At 40.7% G+C, this 25,588-nt stretch overlaps 1 protein-coding gene and 1 non-coding gene across 3 annotated transcripts in view; one reads left to right on the top strand and one right to left on the bottom strand.

Moving 5' to 3' along the window:
- Nucleotides 1–2,220: 2,220 nt before the first annotated feature.
- Nucleotides 2,221–25,588, bottom strand: part of SLC7A1 (solute carrier family 7 member 1) — a 77,663-nt gene continuing 54,295 nt past the window's right edge. For both annotated transcript variants that reach the window (XM_043995879.1, XM_043995880.1), the window contains exons 5-12: nucleotides 23,289–23,413; nucleotides 19,184–19,406; nucleotides 18,280–18,419; nucleotides 15,321–15,423; nucleotides 12,698–12,912; nucleotides 11,353–11,519; nucleotides 9,980–10,088; nucleotides 2,221–7,794 (exon numbers count right to left, since the gene is read on the bottom strand). In XM_043995879.1, the coding sequence (XP_043851814.1) occupies nucleotides 7,691–7,794; nucleotides 9,980–10,088; nucleotides 11,353–11,519; nucleotides 12,698–12,912; nucleotides 15,321–15,423; nucleotides 18,280–18,419; nucleotides 19,184–19,406; nucleotides 23,289–23,413 (1,186 nt within the window). In that variant the 3' untranslated portion in view covers nucleotides 2,221–7,690. The remainder of the gene's footprint in view (nucleotides 7,795–9,979; nucleotides 10,089–11,352; nucleotides 11,520–12,697; nucleotides 12,913–15,320; nucleotides 15,424–18,279; nucleotides 18,420–19,183; nucleotides 19,407–23,288; nucleotides 23,414–25,588) is intronic.
- Nucleotides 14,336–14,442, top strand: LOC122752108. Its single transcript, XR_006355908.1, has one exon. It is a non-coding gene; the product is annotated as a U6 spliceosomal RNA (small nuclear RNA).

Genomic DNA, 25,588 nt, shown 5'->3' with positions numbered 1-25,588 from the left:
GACAAGTGACCCCTCCCTCTGCCCCCCCCCAGTTTTTTTTTTTTTAATAGCTGAGTTTTAGGTAAAAATAGTTCCTGCCTTTCACACCAAGCTCACCGATGACTGAAAATGTCATCAGGTGCATAGAAATGATCGGTTTCACTTTGGGGAGGGGGGGAAAGGGTGGGAAGTAAAAAATGAAAATCAGGTATTTGATGTCTCTGCACTGAATGCATTTGTGTCCTGTGGACACATTGCACATCCCTATGTAAAGGGTTGGGGTTTTTTTTCCACACCATCTGAGTTACTCAGTCTGATTAATATGTGGTTGACAAATTACACGAAGAGTTTGTATTGAGTCTTGATGTACAGATAAGTGTAATATATTCCTGATAATAAACACATGCTCCAATGCCAATGGGACGGAAGCATGCAAATGGCTGGGTCGCCGCACTGTACTTTCTTCAGTCTCTTTGAGAGTACCTAGTGTGCACGTGCGTGTGTGTGTGCTTGAGTGTCTGTCTGTCTACAGCATGGCTGGACAATTTAGAAAACATACCGGCAATTTCCTGCTGCCAGTCAGCTGACCTTTAGGAGTAATTGGCTTAAATCACTACAACTTTCATCTTATAACCCTTATGAAGCATCTAGTGCTCAGTATTATCCCATTTGGAAAAAAAAAAAAGAGCTTCAGAGATGAAACATTGATTAAGCACTTACTGTATGCCAGGTACTGTGCTCAAGACAATCCCTGCCCTCAAGGAGTTTACCTTCTAATGGGAGAGATAAACACTTGGGGGGGGGGAGAAGATGGGAAAAGATCTCGCAAGTACAGTAGGCAATGGTGTGGCTGCCTGAATCCCCAGCAAGAGAAAGCACAATCTCATCTGTTACCAGAAAGCCAAAGGACAATCCAAGGTTCTGGTGGGAGAGGATGAGGATGATAGCCAGGGAGCAGAAAGCATGGTGGAGAGACCTTGGGAAAGTACCACAGAGGCCTGAGACCCAGGAAGGTAAGGCAAAAAACTCACCCAGCAGAAGCAGCACACCCAGCCTATGGTTGCCCAGTAAGTAGCAGACACTTGAAATCTAAGGATCTCCTGGTTTCAGATGTTTATTCCCACCTTCGTAGGAATCAACATCCACTGCTTCGCAAAAGCTGTAATTATGAATGATTTTTTTTTTTTTTTTGCAAGGGAAAAGCCTTGTGAGAGTTTTAACCCAGAGCCGGTAGGCGGGCCCAAATCATGCCATGCCCACCACTTCAGGCAAACCACTAACTGGGAACTCGGTACTGCCAGCTGATTAGGAGCCAGCTTGCCAAGAATCTGGGACAGGAAAGGAGCGGGAGAAACAGGATTTGAACCCAACTCAACCTAGTTCCAAATTCACTGCTCTTTTCCATTTCATGAAAGCAGAATGTTTCTTATCTTTGTCTTTGTTGTATACTTAGGTGAAAATATCTGGTGAGACCAGAGAGAGTATGCTGGAGACCAAAGCAGTAGCGGGAAGAGAAGTAGCAGTGGTTGAAACAAGGAAACAAGTTAAAATCAGGTTCATTCTGCTTTGGGCTCAAACCACTGACACAGGCTGATCTTACATGATGAACAACAGAGGGTGACCTCAGGAAACCCCACTCGAGCAAACTACCTTTGCCAGAGTCAGGCACGGGAAGGGGACATTTTGAGTAAATGAACAATTAGCATTAACAGTGTTTGATTAAGACCCCAACCTTGGGAAGCTACAGCTAAATGAACCTCCCTCCAAGAAACTGGGAAGCCTAAGTGGGGCATATTTCAATGATTCAGAAAAACCAGGGCAATTTCAGGGGAGGGGGGCGGTTTTCTGACTTAATAGCTAATATTTGGTACTTTAAAGTTTTACAAATTTAGTACCAGTATTTATTTAGAGCTTTATAAGTTGTTTTATCATTTTATTCTCACAATAACTCTGGAAGGTGGGTGATGTTACTATCCCCATTTTTTACAGAAGAGGAAAGTGAGGCAGACAGGTTAGGTTACTTGACCAGTGTCACACTAGTATCTGAGGCCAAATTGGAACTCAGGTCTCCCCAACTCCATGTCCAAGCCTCTAGCCACTGGGCCACCTAATCATACGTGTAATGTATATAATCACATATATAACACACAGAGAACACCCCTGATAATGTCCAGCTTGGGCCAAGCTTTATAAATGCTATTAGGTTTCTTAAGATCACATTGACTAGAAAGGAGACACAAGTGAAACAACAGCCATCATTTATTAGCATTGGGAAGCCACATTTAATGCTGTGCCACAAGAATTGGATTTTTACAAGTAAGGGAGGATAACAGGTGAGAAGAGGATTAATCCTTGTAAAGTGTTGTCACTGTGAAAGGTCAGCACCCCCCAGAAGGGCCAGTTTTCACATTTAAAAAAAAAGTGATGGCCTACACTTACATAGCTTTTAAAAAAACAACTAGACAAACTAAAGAACAGCCAAAACCAACTTGATTTACATTTAGTATCAGAATTAAAATCTCATCACAAATTTAAGAAGTTATTAGAAAAATAGGACATTGAACAAGCAAAAAAATATATACATTATATATAATTAAAATTCAACAATTCTTTCCTTTCAGTAAAAGGAAACTTTACTGAAGGGACCACATAAGTTTAATATAGGTTTGATAATAAACCAAGCCTTACTGTCATCATCCTTTGTGCTCCTTAAAAATCTTCAAGCTAAAAGGCACAACTTAGGCAGGAAATTGTTTAAACTTTAAATCCAGATTGTTAATTTCTCAGCCGGAAAGAACAAGTCTCAACTTAAAACTCTCTATGTCATCAAGGAAGCAAAATCAGTCGAAGTCCTGATGCTTCTTACACTTGCCCTGCTTCCTGGTGGCTAGGCCAAGTGCTAATACCCTGAGGAAATTTTGGTTTGGACTTTTTAACTGGCAAGGTCTTTTATCACGTTTGTTTCCCAGACTGGCTGGTTTTGAAACTACCAGTTCCACAGAAAGCAAATCAAAGATGGAGGATTCAGACTCCTGGGAAACAAGGGAGGTAGTATCTTTTAGATATCCAAAGGCATGGCAGGAAAACTTGATGATAAATGCCTCCTAGCTTTTTTGCCTGATGTGATTGCCACTCACAGATAGGTAATCAATCATCTCTCTCCTGAAGATCCCTGAATATAGTGACAACTCAGTTGACCTTTTTTTGCCTTAAAAGTCCAATAGGCATTTTTTTATGTCTGTAGTGATGAGATACAGAGTTGGTTTCTTGCACCGTTGGATCAATATAGTATTTAAAGGAAAAATTAAAAACAAATCCAACAAAAACTCAGGTAAAACGCACATTTCCTGTTCCCCATCAAGTGCCTTCTACCTAAATGCCCCTTTTCCTGCAGCAAATGAACAATTTTATTTATAATATATACTTATATTCCATTTTAAGTAGCAATTTTCTACATCACTTACATACATCAGTAATATACACAACCTATACACAAGTCATTTTATCTTCATAGGTGCTTAGGGAGACTGAAGGGCACATTGTTCCTGTTGCCCATAAATACTAACTACAACTCCTCCCACTTGCCCTAAAAAAAAAAGAAAGACAGAGTCTCTCACAGTGCCCCACACCCTTGGTTCCATGATGTCTATCAGTTGATACTTTTTTAGTGATAAGAGGTGGGCAGTTTTTTATAGATTGTGAATAATGATGCTTCGATGCAAAAAAACAAAAACAAAAACAAAGTGTTCAAGTGAGGAAGACTTACTCTCCCATGGGGCAAGTTAACAGATCATCTTCCAGAGTGAATCTATTGCACACATCTAGCAACACCTATAACCCTAATCTGTTATTTTGGCATCAGATCCCAAGACCATATGGTCTTCTTTGTCAGGTTGAGTCTACTTGTGCCCAACAATAAAACCAATAAATAAAACCGATTCTTTTATTCTTTGCTTTGCTTCAAAGCATCAAATAGTAAGAATGCTAAGATCATTCATGAAAGTTCAAGACAAATGACATTTGTTAAATACAAACTATGCAGCAGGTACTGTACTAACCAATGGGGATACAAACAAAAGAATGAAACACTCCCTGTCTTCAAGCAAAGACTCCATGGACATACCCCCCTAGGACTATAAAATGCAGTCAGCCGTGGCTGTTTTTCTGTCACTGAAGGGGAGGGGGATATAAGTTGTTGTTTTTTAAATTAATGATATTAGGTGTTCAGTGAAGTAAAACATGCAAAAGGGTGGGATGGGGTGGGGATCAGGGAAGGAAGGAAGCAGCTCTTACCAGTCTAAATGGGTCTTTCCAAAGTATGCAATAGAGACTGGAACATAATTATTGGCTATGTACACAGATGAAAGCACATATATTGTTCCCCAAAGGATCTCTCTACTATAGCCAAAGGCTAAATTAGGGAGGAAAAGAATGACTAAGCAATGACTAGGGTACTAAAATTCCTGTGGAAAGAGATTCAAGGTATTTTAAATGGTTGTTTTCATGGTCTCTTCAACAAAGAAAGATACTGGGTGGTGGGAGGGGATGGAAAAGTATGTAACCAGAAGAGGCCCTGTCCCTGGCCAAACTGAGCTAACACTTCTCAGTTCCTCTTTCCTTTATCCAGTGGGAAATAAAACTCAAGCAGCTAGCTATACAAAATATTCCCTAAAAAATGTACAGTGACAATGCGGTCTATTTACATGGTAACTCTTCTGAATGAAAAAGGGAGATTGGTATAATAAGGGTCCCTTCATTTTCTCTGAGCCCCTACATATTTCTGACTAAGGCTTTAAGGCACAGGGAAGGGAAAAAAGAGTAATCCTCAATGAATTTGTTCTCCAAGGAAAATTTGAAGAGAAATAAAATATACTTTCTCACTTTTTTGAAATGTGGGGACAATGGGTATTCATGAGAGAGAAGTGGATTGTCGACTCTAAATATAGTCAACAAGGGCTCGACCTGCAGTACAATTTCTGCCAAAAAGAGAAATGTAAGTGAAATTGTCCATCCCAAACCTTTTCTTCTTACTGCTTCCATTTTCTCAAAATACATTACGAGAAAAGGGAACCTTTGACCAGTTCCAAAAAGACAACAGATATTAAATACCTAACCAAAAAAAAAAAAGTTGATGATTTATCAGAATTATTTTATAGCACCAGAGGTACATAAATTGATTTTTTTTCCTTTGGAAATCTAGGATTTGCCAAGAATATTCAATATAAACAGTGTAATGGGAGGGGGAGGGGGATTCCCCATTTACTTTACTTGTCTTGTCTTGGATATTTAGGGCAGATCCATTATCCAGGCAAGACAACCACCATAGGGGTTTGTTGGCATCCATATTTACATACACCAAAGACCAACAAATGGGGGACAACTCTCCATAGTCCAAGGCTCCTTGTGGCATCTTTCTAGCCTTCTAGCCTTATAAAAAGGCTCCTAAAGGGAAATGGGGGAAGGAAAGGAAGGAAAACATAGTGAATGAAGACTTCTGAGCCAGGAAGAGAGGATTTGAGTCCTCCCTCTGACCCATACTGGCTGGACTGATCCTCAGCGAGTCGCTTCTCCCCCTGGCATTATGGGCAAATCACTAAGCTGCAGAGGAGGTGTCAACTTGCACTGGGAGAGGGAGTATCCTCATCTAGGACTTATCTATACCAATAAAATTATGGGTCTAATTGTTATCTTTAAATAGGGGAGAAAAGGGTAAAAAAAGTTTGGATTTCCCCCTACTTTCCATGTTGCCTGGCTATGACACAAATGATTGACCTTTTTCTTTGCCTCTTGGAGGTAAATACACTGAAACAACCCTCAGCAGCCAAGTTACATTAAAGGGAATGAAGTGCTGCCTGAGCTGCCCACACCTGACGCACAGGAAGGGATTGATTTGCTCCAAACCTTGCAGCAGCAGCACTAGACAAGAACTCCAACATGCCCCTTGGTGGGTTGGTGTATTCCTTCCCTAAATGTGAATCAAGTCTGAGTTCCTACACTAAGCAGGAATACCAGTTCTGCAATAGCCAATTTGACTCTTGGAGACAACACTTGAGACCCAGGAGGTTGGCACATGTAAGAAGAAACAAACTGAACCCACACATGCAGGCGAGTTAGCTCTCATATAAGCCCAAGTCACTTGGGTATAAATTAGACCCCCCCCCCAACTCCAACAATGCAGAATGGTATATAACTTTAAGCTCTTGGGACATCTCCATCTCCAAAACTGGTCTGTCCATCCAGGATGATGTTCAACTTTATGGACAGACTCAACTTGGTGGCGAGCAGTCAGTAACTCAATATAGACACAAGAGCCAAGTAAATAAAAAGGGGTCCAGAAGTGAATTGCTCATCTAGTGTGAGTACAGCCATGCTGGATTCTCACCCTCATCAATTTCTCCTTGGGTTTACCTCTGATACAGAATAAAATTATAAATGGAAAGCGTTAAATTTCTTTAAGCCGAAATCTGTCTTAATCTGCTTAAAAATCAGTACAGCCACCTGGGACTTATAAGAAAATATTTAAGAGAAATTCAGGTGAATAGTTATATATCACCACCACCACCTCCCCCCACCCCCCTGCAAAAAAAAAATAATAATAATAATGGTGAGCTGCGTTAATTTGAAGCTGCCGCTCATTCAACGTGATATCCCAATAACTTAGAGACATCCATCAAAGAGCTCAGCAGAAGACAGCCACATGATTCAGGGTCAGTGAAGAGTCAAAAAAGGCTCCCACACCTCCCTGATTCAGGTAGATATCTTCAAAGATCAACCAGGAACATTCCTACAGGATGGTTCAAAGCCAAGCCCAGTCAATGAGAAGCAGGTCCAATGATGATCTTGACTTTGGTCATTTCACTTCTGACACATCCCAAGTAGGAAGTCAGAGTACATATCTGCACTTCAGCCATTCATGATACCACCACAGTCCTTGCAATGGGAATTGTGACTAATACATCTTCCACCGCAGTGACAGAGGCACGAATAGGGATGGACAAGGGGGCTAACTGGGCAAACAGGACCAGAGATGAGCTGGTGCAGATCTTTCTTGAAGAAAAAGGGAGGAGGAAAAAGAGAAGTGGGTCACAAAGAGCATGCCCAAGTTTTTCTCTCCTACCTCCTAAATTAACAGCTACAGTTTAGCTGCCAGGATGGACCCGTTTCTGAGGGGAAAAAACCCTTCTTGTGGCGCAGCACGCAGCTTATAACCCAACATTCTCAACTACAAAACAGGGCACTGAACGTATGGAGATGAGGCATTTTCAAGTTCTGATATGAAATCCGAGGAGGAAGATGCTAACTCATGAGGTGAAGCCAAAGAAAAGACCTCCATTCTGCCAATGGCATGGTCGCCCTGACTACAGAGCAGGGGAGGGGAGGCTTCCTTCTGACTTGAAGAAAGGCAAAGGGGGAGAAGGAAACAAAGCCAGCATCCAGCCAAGTGGCCCAGGCAATAACCTGTCTAGGGGGACCAGAGGGCCACTGTATTCCTTGGAGTTTCATCTCTAGGGTAAAGTGAGCTTCAAGGGGAGAACACAACTCAAGTAATTGCACCTTGTGGTTAGTATTGGGGGGAGGGCAGGCGCAGAGGGGCAGGGAAGGGGGGAAGGGTGGCACACATGTGTTTTTTCTTGTTTCTGAGTCATGGAGGCAAAAGCTGTTCTTCTCTAAAGGGGGTGGCTGTCCCCGTCACAGTTCAGGGCTCTGTGGATCATTTGCAGTGGTCCGAACTGTTGTCTGGTGTTCTTGCTGTACCAGCCGCCAGGGATGCCTCTTCACTGTGCCATAGACCATAGCCAAAATAAATGAAGAAACCTGTTGAGGAGTGAGGATGAAGAAGAAAAGGGAAAGGAAATAGCATTAACACACTGGAACCTAGAATCTGAATCCTGGGGGATTCAGGCTGCTTAGCCCCAGTAAAGAGCCCAGCCAGGTTCTACCCCTGTTCAAAACCAGACAATGGGCTCACTAAAGGGACATCTGCATAGCATTTAATTCAGGGTTATGCAGATGTAAGTCTTCCAGGTGGCCAAGGCCAACCAGGACTGGGTTACTATATTTGGAAAAAATAAATGTTATTGCATTTTTGATCTTTGGTACAAGGGAAGGCTATATATGGAAAGGAATGTGATAGGAAAACAAAAGGCACCAATAAAACTAAAAGAGGAAAAATCAATGTTCAAATAGGGGCATACACTGACACACACCATGACGGATTTCTCTGGTTAAAATCAGATTCAGAGCACTTGGAGACATCATCATACTAAATGGTATTAAACAGCACGATATGCAAGGTGCTATGGCGAACTCAAAGACTCTTCCCTTCAGTTTCTCAGGCATTTCTTAAGGGCCTCCTATGTGGTCAGCACTGCTACATGCTGGGGATATAAAGGCAAAGGCAAAACCGCCCCCGCCCTCGAGGGCTATATTTTACTGGACGGCTATGTGGCTCCCAGCAGCAGGCTCCCCGCCGTGAATGCCCTCGCTCTACCTCCCTAATCTGTCAAGGCCTGCAGCCCCTGCTGCTGTCCTCCCCATGCAGACTTGGTAGCCAGCTGCTTCACTTCAGAGGAGCTACAGGTCTGTTTATAACTAAGGACAAAAAAGGCCCTCGTAGGAAACTCCAGGGTACAGGATGGTTTCATCTTGGGATACTGAGCCAATGCTTTTATTTATGGGGTTGGGGGACCACAAGATCTTCACCTAAGCATCTTTTTTGGGGGGGGCAAAAAGGGGTGTGGTCTGGACTTGATGATTTCACATAGGGAACAATCCTCTACTCTTGCAAATCAGAACTCAAATTCAGAGAGTCCCCTAGGACACTGACTTTCCAAGGGTCACAAAGATGATGTTTCAAGTGGGACTTGAATTCAAGTCCTCCTGGGTCTAAGGCTGTAAAAAGTAGGCCATCCTGTGGTATTCAACAAAGTGAGCCTTCCTCATTCACTTGGGGAACTGGGAGCTATGCCAATTTATGAAGAAATATTAAATGGCTCTCCTGACTGTACTGTGAGAATCAGTGACTGCTGGGCCAGATTGAAAAGGATCAGAGGGCAGGCAAATGCCCCTTGCTAAAATCAAGCTAGAGTTGAGAGGTCCTACTCTAGCATATATATTCTAGGCTATGGGAGAGATGATGATGAAACCTGGCCTGGGCCACAAAAACAACAAACAGAAAACAGCTTGGTTTTAACATTACCATTCTTTTGACCAATGCAGTACCTAAATTACTAAGTAGCATTAGGGTAATGGTGCTCCTTGTCTCTATGAGTGCCACTGACCACCCGCAGCTTCTTAAGCAAGTGTCTGAATAGCTCTAAGCTGTGACTTCACCCACGATGGGATAAGGAGGGGGGATACCCCAGTACCTAAGAGCCACCTCCACTTTATAGCACCTCACATGAAGTCATTGTGGTCACTCCCAACAGGAGGGGCCTGGCATTCAGGGCCACCATCTCCCCACCCCACCCCCCTGCACTCCCCCGACAGATGATAGGGTTTGTAGCAAATTATCAAGTTTCTCACAAGTTCCCTTTGTGGCCACAACCTCTATTTGTCAAATAAGTTGTCTGGGATTCTGGGTACAGTCCCATGGAAATGTTTCTCTTCTAAGTGAAACTCACCAGCTTGTATGTAGTTCAAGCTCATAACCTTGGCCTCATTAGCAACTGAGATAAGTGGCCTGGGTTATAAAATGCAAAGTATCCCATAAGAAAAACCCACTAGAAATTTATTTTCTTTAGAGACAATTGCTAAATCTTTTTTTAAATTTTATTATGAAATATGGGAAGTGGGAAGCCTCTAATAAATCAAATTTCTTGCTAAATATAGCAGAGGATAGAAATAGCAATGTAGCATTAGGGGCCTTGGGACAAAGAAGTAGAAAGTATTCAAGAGGGCTCAGCTGCCTGAAAGAGGGAAAGGGGAAAGAAATAAAAGATGTTTAACATAACAAAGGGAAGTCTATGGGGCAGAAAGGCATCCCAGGATTCCCACCTACCTATCAACATCCATACAGCAAACCGAAGCCAGGTACCACCATCCAGCTGCATCATAAGATAAACGTTCACAAAAATACTCAAAATCGGAAGTAATGGCAAGAAGGGAACCTGCAAAGAAACAAGGTTAGGTTAAAGAACTGACTCTGAACACCTGCAGGGCCTGGAGACACCCACATTCCCAAGGGGACTGCCTACAAAGGGAACAGTCTAGAACTGGGAGAAGGGAAGAAAATGCCTATATTATTCTACAAGGGTGCATGCCACAGCTGAGAATTTGGCCCTCAGACTTCATATTAACTCTGGGCCCCAATTCCTACATTTGCTGAAAGAAAGGCTTAACGTAAGAAAAGATTCCTAGCAATTAAATGCATCCGATATTGGACTGCACTGCCTTGCTAGGTACTGGCTTCCTCAACAGAAGTCTTCAAGCAAAGGCTGAATGACCGTGGGGGTCTGGTGTAAAGGGTGCGCTTATTTTTAAGTATAGATTAGAATGGCCTGAGACCTTTTCCAGCTGATTGCCTGTGGTGCTATGGGCGATAATGATCTCTACCAGCCTCCTAACAGGGGACCCCTACATATCCACTACACGACTCCCAAAGACCGCAAGAACTGTCTCCTGCCTCTTACCAGGACCTTGTTAACAGGCTTAGTGCTCACAGCACCAAAGAAGTCCACATCCACTAATGAATACAAGAGAAAGAATTACCTTCTATTACATGCTTGCTAGATGGCAGACACTGTGTTAAGTGCTAGGGATCCATCCTTCCATCCATCTATCCACATGTACACTCATCCATGCATATGCACACATATACACATACCTGTATGTACATGTATGTATAGGCATGTACATGTGTACATGTAATGTGCATGTATGTGTATGAACACATATATTTTAATATGCATCTATATGTATATATACACATATTTTTTTAATATATCTATTTTAGAGAGAGAAAGTCCTTGCCTTCATAGAACTTATATTCTAATAGGGCAACACATATAGGAGAGAGATGACCAGTAAAGGGAGTTTTGTAGGAGGAGGTAAGAGAGGATATAGAAAATAAAGGAGAAGGGGTTCCCATGGAAGCAAGCAGATGGTGAGATAGCCTGGAAGGCTGGCTGGCTGGGATGGGGACCAGGAAGATGGTTGGAGCCAGCGAGCCAGTAGATATGGTTGTATAAGTAGGCTAGTTTGCACCCACTTGGTTCCCAATATCAAAACTGTCGTTCACCCTCAAAATGGCTAGCAGAGATCACCAGAGTTGAAAATACTCCTAGCAGAGTACACAGAGCAGAGAGTAGTTCCCACAGTCACTGATCTTCCAAAGAATCTTTCTGCAGAACATACCTGGAAACACGTGCTTACCTTAAATGAGAGTTTGGTTTTGCTCTCGGGCTGTCTCCAGATCAGGATGGTGATGACAGAGCATAAGAAAACTGAGACGACAAGGACAGTGATCACCCATGGGGTCACCTGCTCAAGTTCCTTTTTAGCCAGGACAGTGACGATGCAGAAGATGACAATAAGAATCCCTGAAGAGAACGGAATGGGAGGCAGGTGTTTAACCCTTTGCTCGGCTCTCAGAGACCAAGATCAGACATCCTCAACCTCCCTGAAGAAGAAACGCTTCTTGCTGGTAGGCAAGGCATGTTTTTTTCTTTTATTTCTTTTCATTTTTTTCAAACTTTTTTTTTCATTTTGCTCTCTTAATATGACTATTAAAATCCTGCACCAAAATCATCACCACCTTAGGCAGGCACCAAGGTGCCTTCTCATTACCCTTCAGATCTGACAAAGTAAAATACTGAAAGGGAGGTCACAAGTGCTCACAAAGCTTACTGAGATGCAGCCTGGTACTGGGTGGAGGAAAGCACAGGACTCATGGGTCAGAAAACTTAGCTTTGTAAGAAATGATGAGCAGGAAGAGTTCAGAGAAACCTAGAGGGTCTTACGTGACCTGATGATGAGTGAGATGAGCAGAACCAGAAGAACATTGTACACAGTATCATCAACATTGAGTGTTGACCTACTGTGATGGACTATATTCTTCTCACCAATGCAATGGTACAGAAGAGTTCCAGGGAACTCATGATAGAAGAGGATCTCCAAATCCAAGAAAGAAAAAGAAAGAAAGAACTGTGGAGTATAGATGCTGATTGAACCATATTATTTCTTTTGTTTTGGGTGCTGTTGGTTTTTTTTTCTATTTTGAGGTTTTGCATCACTGCTCTGATTTTTTCTCTTGTAACAGGATTAGTGCAGAAATAGGATTAATGTTATTATGTGTATATATATATGTGTGTGTATATATATATATATCTATATGTATATGTATAGAGATATATAGATATAACCTATATCAGATTACCTGCTGTCTAGGGGAGGGGGGAGGGAGGGGAGGGAGGGAGAAAAATCTGAAATTGTAAAGCATGTATAAACAAAAGTTGAGAACTATCTTTACATGTAACGGAAAAAATAAAATACCTTATACATAAAAAAAAAAAAGAAAACTTAGCTTTGAGTTCCTGCTCTGACACTTAGGAGTTGTGTGAACATGGGCAGGCAAGCAACTGCAACTCTCTAAGCTTCCATTTCCTGGACACTCCCACACTAGTCACCTCACAGAAAAGGCTCCCTGACAACCTAGAGAAGGGAGTTGTCATCACCTACTCTTATCAAACAGTGTCGGTGCCTTATGTAAAGAGATTACCTATGAGGCTGGTTGAGACGTTCACAATAAACCCAGAGAATTTTGAAGGCTCTTCATTCTTTGGACATAATATGGCTTTTAGAGAACATTTCTCCACTGGCAAAAATCCTGTTTGAGAATCACTAGTGCTCACTCCTTCATTCTGATCCACAAGATCCAATTCCTCTGTTGTTCTGGCCATCTGGTATACTAAGTTAGGCTGCTCTGGTTGGTACCTACAAAAGAATCACACTGTTACTGCCATGACCTTCTTTCTGTAATTAGGTCAAAGGGGAAAAATGAGTTTCAACTCTTTAACAACCAAAATGCCATAAAAATTACTTTATTCTCCTAGCTCTTAAGACCAAGCTGTGAGATGGTGTACTGGATAGAGTGCTGAATATGGAGTCAGGAAAACATGAGTTCGAATCTGGCCTCAAAACTTACTATGACTCTGGGCAACTCACTTGACCTCTCTCAATCTCAGTTTCGTCATCTATAAGTGTGGGTAGTAATAGCATTGTCATCCCAGGGCTTTTGCTAGGATAAAATGAGAATATTTATAAAAACAATTTTCAATCCTTAATCCTAGACCAATACCTTACACTATATTCTACCTTAATATTGAAGATATTATATGATATAAAAGTTGGCATACTATAACAAATTTGAAGAGAAGTTGATCATATACAGCTATGGATAAGAGATGCATTTTTAACAAAACAAGAAACAGTCAATTACTAGATTACAAAATAAAAATTATAAAAATAGATAACTGATAACATGAAACTGCAGTTTCTGTACAGAAAAAAATTAATGCTCCTGAAATAAAGGAAGTGGTTGAATTGTGGGGGGGATCTTTTTAAAAAATCAAATTTCTCTAAGGGTTTGGTATCTAAGATATATAAGCAATTAATAAATATATAAGACTAGGTGGCACGGTGAATAGAGCACTGGGCTAGAAGTCAAGATGACCAAGAGTTCAAATACAGCCTCGGACACTTATTAGCTGTGTGATCCTGGGCAAATCACTTAATCTCTATTCACCTCAGTTTCCTCAACTATAAAATGGAGATAATAATTGCAAAGCAACTGGCAGATAGTAGGTTAATAAATGTTAGCTATTATCATTATTATCATTAAAAGCCAAAAGATATGAACAATTCAAAAGAATTGCAAAGTATGTACAACCCCATAAGAGAATGCTCCAAATCACTAATAAGAGAAATGCAAATCAAAACAGCCCCAAAGTTTGTTACCCTTCAATGTGGCAAAAATGATTAAAAAAAAAAAGGTAATGATGAGGGTTGTGTGATGATAGGCGCACTAAGGCATTGTTGAAGCTGTGAAATGGTACAACCATTTTGGAAAGCAACAGAGACTAAGTTTCCATTTGAACCAGAAACTCCATTACTGGGTTCCATTACCCCAAGGAAACTCTTGATAAAAGTCTCTCAAAACACCAAATTATTTATAGCAGCACTTTTTTGTAAAAGCAAAGAATTTAAAACAAAGTGGATGGCCATCAATTAGGGAATGGCTAAACAAAGTGTGATAAATGGATATAATGGAATATTACTATGGTGTAAAAAAATGATGTATGGGATAAAAATGGCACATGGAAAGATCTATATGAACTGATGCAAAATGAAGTAAGCAGTGCTTGCTTTGGCAGCACATATACTAAAATTGGAACAATACAGAGAAGATTAGCATGACCCCTGTACAGGGATGACATGCAAATTTTTGAAGCGTTCCATATTTTTTAAAAAATGAAGTAAGTAGAGCCAAGAAAATGATATATACAATAATGTCAACAATGTAAATGGAAAGAACAACCACACCAAAAATATCAAAAGTGAATATAGTGGGGGCAGCTAGGTAGCGCAGTGGATAAAGCACTGGCCTTGGATTCAGGAGGACATGAGTTTAAATCCAGCCTCAGACACTTTACCCTAGCTGTGTGACCCTGGGCAAGTCACTTAACCCTCATTGCCCTACCCCCGCCCCCAAAAGAATTATCTTTAAAAAAAAAGTGAATATAGTAAAATTGTAAAGATCAAGCATGATTTGAATGAAGAGATATGAGAGAACACCCTGTTAGGGAAGTGAAAAGTCTATAGGTGTTGCCCATTGCACATGTTTTCAGAACTCTTCAATGTATTGATAAATTGTGCTGAATTTTCCTCTTTTTTTGTCTTTAAAAAATACTAACAACTGGAAATTAGACAGTGACAAAAACTCATGACAGAGGTAAGTAATAATTCCAGTTGTTATACAATACTCAAATAGATCTGTGACCTCGCTGATGTGGGCAAGACCCCAGTGATGCAGATCACAAGTCATCCAGTTTGCCCATTCTGTGAAACTTTTGTCCATGCCTGCTAAGCTTGCCATCATGTTCCACCCAGAGTTCTGAGGGCCTTCCTCATTTTTTCTTGAAATCAAGGGAATTCCAATGGAGCATATGGCCAACTATCCATCATTCTTGCCACATGACTGGAATTATTATTTAACTTTGTCATGAATTTTTGTCACTGTCTAATTTCCAGTTGTTAGAAAGCCCACCCTTCCTACTCAGCTTAGAAATCAGGTTGTCTTTATGTGTTCTGTGATACTAAAAAGAAAAGAAAAAAATTCATACCGTAAAACCAACACGCAGGCTGCCACCAAAGAATATGCTAGGAGGGTTCCAATGGACATCAGGTCAACCAGGTCTTTCAGGTCAAAAAGAAAGGCCATCACAGCTGGAAGGGGAGTAGAAAGCAGCATTTGATGAAGTTGGAGATATGGGCTGTTAAAACCACCATCCATCCCGCTTTGCCACAAAGACCTGACTTCCTACTCAAAGAACTCAAATGGGACAGAACCTGTTCTGTCTCTCTGTGAGCTGTTTTTAGAACAATCCATAACCACCAGAAAGACCAGAAGCTATATTACAAACTGCCAAACTAAAAAGTCAGCCATGGTTCAGGATAATCACTAGCTTGTGATTTTTACCTAAGGAAAGCCTAAAGTTACACGGTACCACCATCAGTTTCTTCAATAGTATCCTTTATTCCAGTTTAACTTGAAAAGATATTTGATGAACAGCCTATGTACTCCACTAAGGTAGATGTCTTAAGATATCAGGGGAAACTGAGGAAGCTCCCTCAAAATACTTAATGGATCCTCCCTCTTGTGTTTAAAAAAGGGGGACAAGGACAAGAATTGCAAATTGTGGGTATGGATCATTGACGAGATCACAAATCTACCTGAGGATAAGTATACAGTTCCCTAGAAACACTGGGACTTAAGGGTCTAAATTAAACTCTACATATATTCCTAGAAGAAGTTCTCAGAAAGGTCTATAGGAAGGCAGGGCTCATGAAAACACTCAGACCCATCATCTCAATTTGAGTATTCCTGATAATGCACATCAAAGCCCAGCCATGCCTGTCCATTCTGTACAACTCTTGTCTCCATCCTCCGATGTTCACTGTGTTCTCTGCTCCGCACAGGGGGTACAACCAAACCTCAATTTCCCTTGACATCCCAAGGATTCTAATGGAGCTCTTGGGCAGTCAGCCCCCTGATATCTCCCTAAGTCCCTCACTGCTCATGTATTGCAGCCTGGACACCATGTGTCTCTGTGCAGTATGCATTTTCAAGTCTTCAAGTCTTTGGGGACTTGTATTAATGTCTCCTACACATAGAACATTGGCAGAATATTGAAAAGACAGTGGTCCAAATGAAAAGCCAAATTTCTAATAAAGCCTATCAACTTTACGAAATTTGTAAAAGAATGGGTTTAAAGTTATTTGAAAACTTGATACACATACATATATTTTAAGTAGTATGCATTTTTAAAAATGGGCATTATAGTTATACATTTAAAGAAACCACAAAATGCAACTTAAAAAATAAAATTAAACCATCCCTTTTCTTTTTCTTTTTTTTGAAGCATTTACTTTATTTTAGTTTTGGTATGAATGGTTTGGGTTGGCTATTGACAGTGACCCGACGAATTAGATTGTCAAAACACACACGTTACCTCACTGGCATATGAAATGGAGTATGAATAGTAATAGCTGGCATTTATAAGGCACTTTAAGTTCTGCAGAATACCTTACATATATTATGCCATTTGATGCATAAAACAGACTCATGAGATGGCTGGAAAGTATGATTTGCCCCATTTCATATGGGAGGAAACAGAGTAAACCATCCCTTTTCAACAAAACTTCTTGATCAATTGGCCAAAAATAGTGAAGCAAATTGGAGATTAGTAAAAGACCTTAGTAATCTCCAAGTTCGATATATTCATTTTACAGATAAAGAAGCCCAGTGAGATAAAATGACTTGTCTAAAGTCACACAACTATTTAAATGACAGAGACAGAACTAGAAATTAGGGTAACTCCCTAAGACTTACTACTAGTAGCAACAAAAGGATTACAAATGGTCTTCTGTGTTGTTAAAACTATTGCCAAGTTAAACATACCACAAATGCCTAAATTCATACTCTAAGAACTATGAAATCAACAAATGCTGACCAGAAAAAAACAAAACAGAACAGAACAACATAACTGTTTTGGTGAATGGCATGTTTTACAACTTCCCAATAAAACTTTTCCCTTATTTCCCTCTTCACAAGAAGAAAATTAAGCCTAATCCAAAAAATTGTACATATGACCAAATTAAGTACTCTCCAAATAAAGCAAAATAGCAATGTCTCTTCTTCCATTTCTAATCAAACAATTCTTTAAGTTAACTGGTACATCCCTTAACGTTTCTATCCATCTCATCCATTTCTGTAATCTATCCCTGAAAACCTACACCTGACCACAAATAAAAGAGTTAAAAAGAATGAGATCAAGGTGTTAACTGAATCATAGATTGGTATTCTTACATAAATAAATCCTGTAAATAGCAGACATGCCAATATTGACAATATTTTGGTAAATAACTCATTCATTTTAGTGTTTTATATTGTTTATTATTAAAGACTCAACATATCACTACAACTGCAGGCATCATCACTTTCAAATTTTGCAGAAAACTGACATGAGAAGTCCAGATTTCCTATCTTCTTGTATCTGTCAAGTTTCCTTCCTGTTTTGATTTAAGCAGATTCTTCTTAATGGAATCTGAAATGACTTACAAGTTCTGAGCCAAGACAACTTCAAAAATAATACTTCCTAAACTGAGATGACCTCTTACTGTCCACATCCCCAGAAATACATTTGGCACCTATTACAAAACAATAGTTCCAAAGGGCAAATATCCTTTTCTTCAATGAGTTCATAGTCTATAATACACATAAATCAAATGTCTGGTCCGTACAGTTAAAGAAGAAATCACCTGGCTAAAAGATCAACATGGAATCAACTAAGGGTAGAGGTGAATGGTTTCAGAGGAAAAAAAATGTGTTTTGGGTTCTCCAGATTGAACAGTGAAAAATAGTCAAACTCTGATGATTCTCACAAAAGAAAGTCTCATTTCTGTGGACTTAGTTTCAACTGTGAGAAAAATTCTGCCTGACCATGAGGTACAAGATGTTTGTTTTGAAAATAAACATACCACTGGTTTTTACTCTCTCGTAGAGTTTTTTCTAATTCTTACCAGCAATGGCACCAGAAGTTAATGTTGCTATAATTGGAGTTTTGGTCCTTTCACTGACTTTGGCTAAAAATTTAAACAGTAATCCATCTTCAGCCATTGCATAAATGACTCGAGGCATGGGAAACATGGAACCTAAAAGACTAGACATGAGATGAAAAAAGGCAAAATTCATCAGGCTAGAATTATATAAGCTCATCAAGAATAAAGCAATAGTATTATAAACAAAGACACAGAACATAGCCCTGATAATTGATCCATTTCCCTCCCATCATCTCTTTTTTTTTTTTTTTTTTTTTTTTTTTTTTTTAGGCAATGGGGGTTAAGTGACTTGCCCAAAGTCACACAGCTAGTAAGTGTCAAGTGTCTGAGGCTGGATTTGAACTCAGGTACTCCTGAATCCAGGGCCGGTGCTTTAACCACTGCGCCATCTAGCTGCCCCTCCCATCATCTCTTAACCCCCAACTCTGAGTCATAAGTATGACTCTCTTTTAAGTATGGGTAAAACAGAAAATTCAACAAAGTAAATAAACAATCCAGTATTTTACCACTTCTTCTGAGGCACATCACAACATTTTTCAAAATGGTCTTTCAGAGTTTTCATGGCCAAGATGTTTATTACCATGTAGCGAACCTTGTGAATGTCTCCAAACCTACCTAGGCAGTCCCTCAACTAACAGATCAGCCTCAAATTCAAAGTCTCCATAGTTTCATAAAATCTGACAGAGCCTTGCTTTCTGATACAACCTTCAAGAACAGTCAGACAAAAAGTCAATACATGTGACTCATTGTTGAATAACTGGAATAATCTGACATAGACTACTAGCATTTAGGTCTAGATGCAATTTTCACTTACAGGCAATTCCATATGTTTTTTAAAATCATTTTAAACTAAATCAAAACTCACCTTGTGGAAAGAGCACAGAGAGAGCCAACAGCTACAGCATACTTTGCCCCTTCCCAGCCTACGTGCTTAAATGCATCAGGCAATGGGCTATTCACATCCAGGCAGAAGTAAGGCATCATGAGCGTAAGAGCAGCTGATACCCCAAAATAAGCCACAAAGCAGATCAAGAGGGATGCTACAATTCCCACAGGGATAGCTTTTTGGGGATTCTTTACTTCTTCACCTATTAAAAAAGAAAGAAAGAAATACGCCACAAAGAAAGGATATCACAGCCCAAAGTATCAAACTTTTAACATGTTGACCTTCAAAGGTAAATCAAAGATGGATCAAATAATAACTCACACATTTTGGAGACTACTTTTCTAAGGTTCACAAAGTATATTCCTTATAACCCAGTGAAGAGGACATTATCCAAATTCTCTTGGGATTGGCCAAATTTTTCAGATGGGTAAACTGAAGTTCAGAAAAGGTTAGTGGTAAGATGATCATGGATTTAGAGCTAGAAGGAACCTTACTAATCATTTTGTCCAACCCCTTCATTTATAGGTTAGGAAACTAAAGCCAACAAAGGTGAGTTTCCAAAATTCACACAGATCACAAGACAGGAATCCAGATCCTCCAGACTGGAATCCATTGTTGTTTCCACTGTACAGTTGCCTAAGCTAGTGTCAGAGCCAAGACTGAGACTCTTATTTCCTAAGTCCAGGCTCAGCTTCTATGTGGTCACATCCTAGTCTGATCAACTGAATTCACAAATTCAGGCAAAGAGACTCCCAAAGTAGTTACTGACAGTAACAACAGACTAAGCCTCTCAGACTCTTCCTGTGATTTCATTGGACTGGGAACCTAAATTCTCAGTAAGGAAATCCCCTCCACAAACAGAGATTTCCAACTCTTCTGCAATTTCTAGTCTTAAATAACATGGAAGTGATGTGTCTGGGAACACTGGGAAGGTAGGTGACTTACCCAGGGTCACCCAGCCAGCATGAATGAAGGGCAAGGCTTGGACTTCTATCTTCCTGGCTATGGACAACTCTCTATTCACCAGGCCTTCACAAGGCTTTCAAACATGAAAAGATCTCTTCTATATAAGTTGGAGGACTACACACAAGGACCTCCACTAAGCCACCCTTACCTATAAGACAGACAATATATATGACACCATCCTTCCTCTTCTGCACTAAGGTCTTCTTTTTATACCCTGGAAGCTGGCTTCTGCTTTGTAATTTGAAACTGCTCTTTCCAAGGCTATTGGTGAATCCCATTTACCAAATCCAAAGGAACTTCTCAGCATTTATCCTTCCCTGACCTCTGTGTAACTTAGCATTCACCCATCGCCTTCTTGAAAAGGGAGGGGAGAGCCTAAAGAGTACGAACAGCAGCCGGGGGACATGAGTTCCTGTCTGAGTTCTGCTGCTAAATCCACGAGACCCAGTAAAGCCACTCCAATCCCTCAAGGTCCCAGGTTTGTCATTTATAAAAATTATTTTTTGTTGCTGAGTCATTTCAGTTGTCTCTAACCCCTTGTCACCCCACTTGGGGTTTTCTTGGCAAAGATACTGGAATGGTTTGCCATTTTCTTCTCCAGCTCATTTCAAAGATGAAGAAACTGAGGCAAACAAGGTTGAGTGCCTTGCCCAGGGTCATACAGCTAGTAAGTGTCTGAAGCAAGATTTGAACTCAAGTTCTCCTGACTCCAGGGCTGGCACTCTGTCCACTGACTACATGATTTATAACACCTCCATATGTACTCCATATACACCTACCGCTTCACGAACCTCTTCATCTCCATTTCCTTAAGCGCTAGAATAAGACTGCACTTTCTTCTCCCTCCCACTAAGAGATCATTGGCTCCTTCTGAGCTATGATCTCTTCCAAGTAGCTTGCATGGCTTCAATAAGCAACTCTATCCATCAATTCCCAAATCCAGCAACTCTATCTCTTGAGCTTCAGTCCCACATTACCAACTTCTTGCTGCAACTCTATACAGCTGGATATCTCAAACCTGTTACAGTTAAAACCTCATTTTTCCCTTCAATGGATTCCTAACCCTGAATTTCCTTATTTGTGGTAACACGATTCCTAGAGTTAACCACGGAGTCATTCTTCTCTCACAGCCAATCACTGGGCCCTGTAAACTCTCCAGTACTATGAATTCTTAATAATTACATGTTATTATAGTATAGATCAATATGAATAATATTAACTATTAACAGTGTGTCTTTCCTGAACCTTGGCTAAGGTCCTGCAGCCTCATATCTAGACAACTGGAGGAGCCTAGCATCCCTAATGTGTCCCTGCCTCCAGGCTCGGTCTTTCTTAATCAATTGATCCATCAAGATTTATTAAGCCCCTATGATGTATCAGGCACTTTGCTAAGCTAGTAGGAGACTGTGCTTATATCATGTCTATCTATGGCCATGGTTCCCAGGCTGGGTGTTTTGGACCCACGGGAGCTCCCATTACTGCGAGGAGTCCATCTCATTCAGTGACTCAACATAATGAGTAAGCAGACAGCTCTGCAGCCTGAGCAAAGAAGCCTCACACAGGTGTTTTGTCATTTCATACAGCACTGAAGTGTACTCCTTCATATTTTTTATTCATTACAATGCAAGAAAACAAATCAGGCCCGATTAAGACCAAGAAGCAGGCACCAGATTACTCTCTCATTTTTGGCCCAGAGCAGCAAGGACACACTCACTCCCAGCCCAGAACTACCTGGGCCCATTTCTGCTCTGCTTCTGAGATCAGGCACATGCAGACCAGAATGGCCACCCTCACGGCCATTAAGTCTCACTAAAACACTTTTGTATGTGTGACCCCACGCTCAAGAACTGTTCCCCATCACCTACAAGATAAAAGCCAAACTTCTATTGAGCCTGCTATTCGAGGCAGGAACGAATATTAGCAGCTCGGTGCTCTCCCTTCTCCTCTTACCTTTCATAAATCCGACCAGACACAACTAGGTGGCACAGTGGATAGAGAACTCGAAGGAAGGAAGTCGGGAAGACCTGAGTTCAAATTGGACTTCAGAAAGTTTTTAGCTGTGGGATGCTGGGCAAGCCACTTAACATCTGTCTACCTCAGTGTCCATAAATATAAAATGGGAATGATAACACCTCTCTCCCAGAGTTGTGGTGGGGATCAAATCAGATACCATTTGTAAAGACAGAGCAGGTGTTTAGTAAATGCTTATTAACTCCCTTAACTCCCCAAAGGCCCGATTCCACATTTTTCATGAAGTCTCTCTGATCATGCCCATCTCTCTTTTGACCTGCTACAGTACTTCTGGTCTATAATGCTGACCCAACAGTTATATGATCTCCAACTAGACTGTAAGGGTAGGAAGTGGTCCTACATTTCTTTGCATTTTCTACCTTTTACAGCACCACAGTGCCTTTTATAAGGGTAGGTACCCAATGTGTATTTGTGGTTTGGGAGCAGTCTAATTCAGGACATTGAATAGTCATTGGTTGACCTTTCGTGTTATCTGAAGTTTATTAATGATTCAATTTCAATTTAATGAATGTAAACCTTGTCATTTGAGAATGAAAATATTGAGAAAGATCTCAGTTAAGACTTTTAGTACCAGTAATAAGATTTTTTTCCCTTGGGATTTTGGGAACCCAAAGACAATTGCTGAGAAGAAATACAAAGTCTAGAATAGCATGATGTAGCTTCAGCATCTGTAGTGAGTGAGAAGCAATTCAAGACAGGAAAGGAAAAGTGTTACAAGCTTTAGCAGAGGGAAAACTCTATGTAACTTGTCATACTTCCACTAAATTATACATATCTAAGTGCTAGGTACTTACAGGTCTCAGGAATCAAAATCAGATTATGTGACTGACTTTCAATATTATTGGTTCTGCTAATGATAAGAGGTTTTCTTTTTGTCAGCTGAACTAGAGATCAAGGAAATAAATAAACAGCAAACTGCAACCCTCAAATTTACTGAGGTGCACAAGAATGGTTTTAAGCATATTAACTGAGAGCCAAATTATCATTCAGGTATAAAATTAGGTGAGGATTGACAAATCAGAAGGTCACAGAAACCATTAGTTCCCAAAACAGCCCGAGGGCACAATGTCCAAGCCCATCTGCTTACCTGTGGTTGCAATGCAATCAAATCCTACAAAAGCATAAAAGCAGGTGGCTGCACCCGATAGGACACCCCCAAATCCAAAGGGCATAAAACCACCAGTACCAATGGAGCTGTCACTTATTGTTTCACTAGAGGGGGAAAAAGGAGAAACATTACGTAAGTTTCAATCTACATGTTTCAACTGCTTTTACAAAGCAATAACCCAGAATAGTTATCAAGCTCACTACCATATTCAGGGGTTTCAGAACACTTAAATAATAATATGTAACATTTCTAAAGGGCTTTCATTGTCAGAGCTTGGGCCTGAACCCAACTCTTCCTGATGCCATGTCCAGGCTGCCTGTCACTTAAGAGAGAAAGCAGGGGCTCTGTGATAAGATCACATATAAGAAAGAGGGAGGGCATCAACACTCACAGATGAAAGCACACATTTGATCCCCACAGCTCCTTCCCATTATCCTTGACAAGAGAAGCTTGCTTCTCTTCCTCTGGAGCTGGTGGCATGTGCTGGCTCCCAGAAGCAGACCAGTCCTCCTAACTGACCTCCCCCCCACTCCAAGATCTCCTTTAAGGACAACCACAAAGTGTTTTCTGTCTAAGTAATAAGCCAAGTGAATCTTAAGTCTAGCCATATGTATTTTGACTGGAAGAACTTCTGGATTTAAAATGGGTGTCCAATTCAGTACAGAATTAATTTTCTTTTCTTCTGTGGTCTTGCAAGAAACAGTATTCTACAGTCCCCTCCTGTTTTTATCTGACCTCTCCGGTTTGCCTGAGACATAGTCAGTCGTCATTAATTCCTGCCCTGCTTTTGTTCCAAGCTGGCACTGGGCTGATCTTTTTAGAAGCCTTGGGGTTTCCACTCCACCAGGAGGTTACCCAGTATGTTTTGCTCCCTTGGCTATCCAGAAGTAGACTCATTTTGCTTTGGGGCAGGGAGTAAGGGAAGGTTATTTTAAACTTTGCTTCATAATGGTTCAAATAAACCACCTGCATCTGCTTCCACCCCATAGACTCAGTAGACATAAGTTGAGTATTTTGTCAACCACCTTCCCCAAAGCCATCTTATCATCTTTTCAGCTGGTCATTAAGTCAAGTAGCAGTTATTAAAGCCCTGGAATAAGTGCTGAGGATAAAAAGAAAGGCAAAAACTTGATCCTAGTCCTCTAGGGGCTCATTTTTTGTTGTTGTTGTTTTTTGTGGGGCAATGAGGATTAAGTGACTTGCCCAGGGTCACACAGCTAGTAAGTGTCAAGTGTCTGAGGCTGGATTTGAACTCAGGTCCTCTTGAATTCAGGGCCAGTACTTTATCCACTGCGCCACCTAGCTGCCCCAGGAGCTCATTTTCTAATGGGGGAGACATTACATAAATAATCAGGTACATGCAAAATACATACAGTGTAATTGGGAAGTAATCTCAAACAGTCCCTGCTCTTAAGAGAATTATCTTTAAGGTCATACTTAACTATCATAGGGGCAGCTCGGTGATGCAGTGGATAGAGTGCCGGGCCTGGAGTCAGGAAGACCCGAGTTCAAATTTGGCTTCAGACACGTACTAGCTGTGTGACCCTGGGCAAGTCATTTAACACTGCCTCAGTTTCTTCATCTAAAAATGAGCTGGAGAAGAAAATGGCAAACCACTGCAGTATCTTTGCCAAGAAAAGCCCATATGGGGCAGCTAGGTGGCGCAGAGGATAGAGCACCGGCCCTGGAGTCAGGAGTACCTGAGTTCAAATCCGGCCTCAGACACTTAACACACACTTACTAGCTGTGTGACCCTGGGCAAGTCACTTAACCCCAATTGCCTCACTAAAAAAAAAAAAAGAAAAGAAAAGAAAAGCCCATATGGGGTCATAAAGAGTCAGACACGACTGAAATAACTAAACAACTACCATATGACAAAGGGTCATTTAATCATATAACATGATACTATGAACATATTTAAAGCCATGTCCACACAGTTTCATGAACTTTGCTTTTAACAGGACTAATAAACTGGTTTACAAAGATTACTCTGGTTTAGGAAGCTTTCCCAGGGATATCCAAATTGCTCTTTGATTCCTTTTTGAATAACTACATCCACAAAGGAATAGGGTTTTTGTTTTTTAATAGCCTTTAAAGTACTAGAATTTGGGGTCAAAGTTTATAAATTTGAGTATTTTTCAACAGTTCAATTCAAACATTTCTAAATCACCGGTCATATGTAGTTTAACTTCAGTACAAGACAGAGTGAGAACTGAGATGTGCCTATGTGATGGCTGCAGAGGAAAGCATTTCATTAAAACTTGACCTTCCTTAGGATT

This window comes from Dromiciops gliroides, chromosome 3 (genome assembly GCF_019393635.1).
Source record: "Dromiciops gliroides isolate mDroGli1 chromosome 3, mDroGli1.pri, whole genome shotgun sequence".
Taxonomy (NCBI): Eukaryota; Metazoa; Chordata; class Mammalia; order Microbiotheria; family Microbiotheriidae; genus Dromiciops; species Dromiciops gliroides.
The sequence above is the reverse complement of the archived record's forward strand: the minus strand, read 5'-3'. Positions and strand labels throughout refer to the sequence as shown.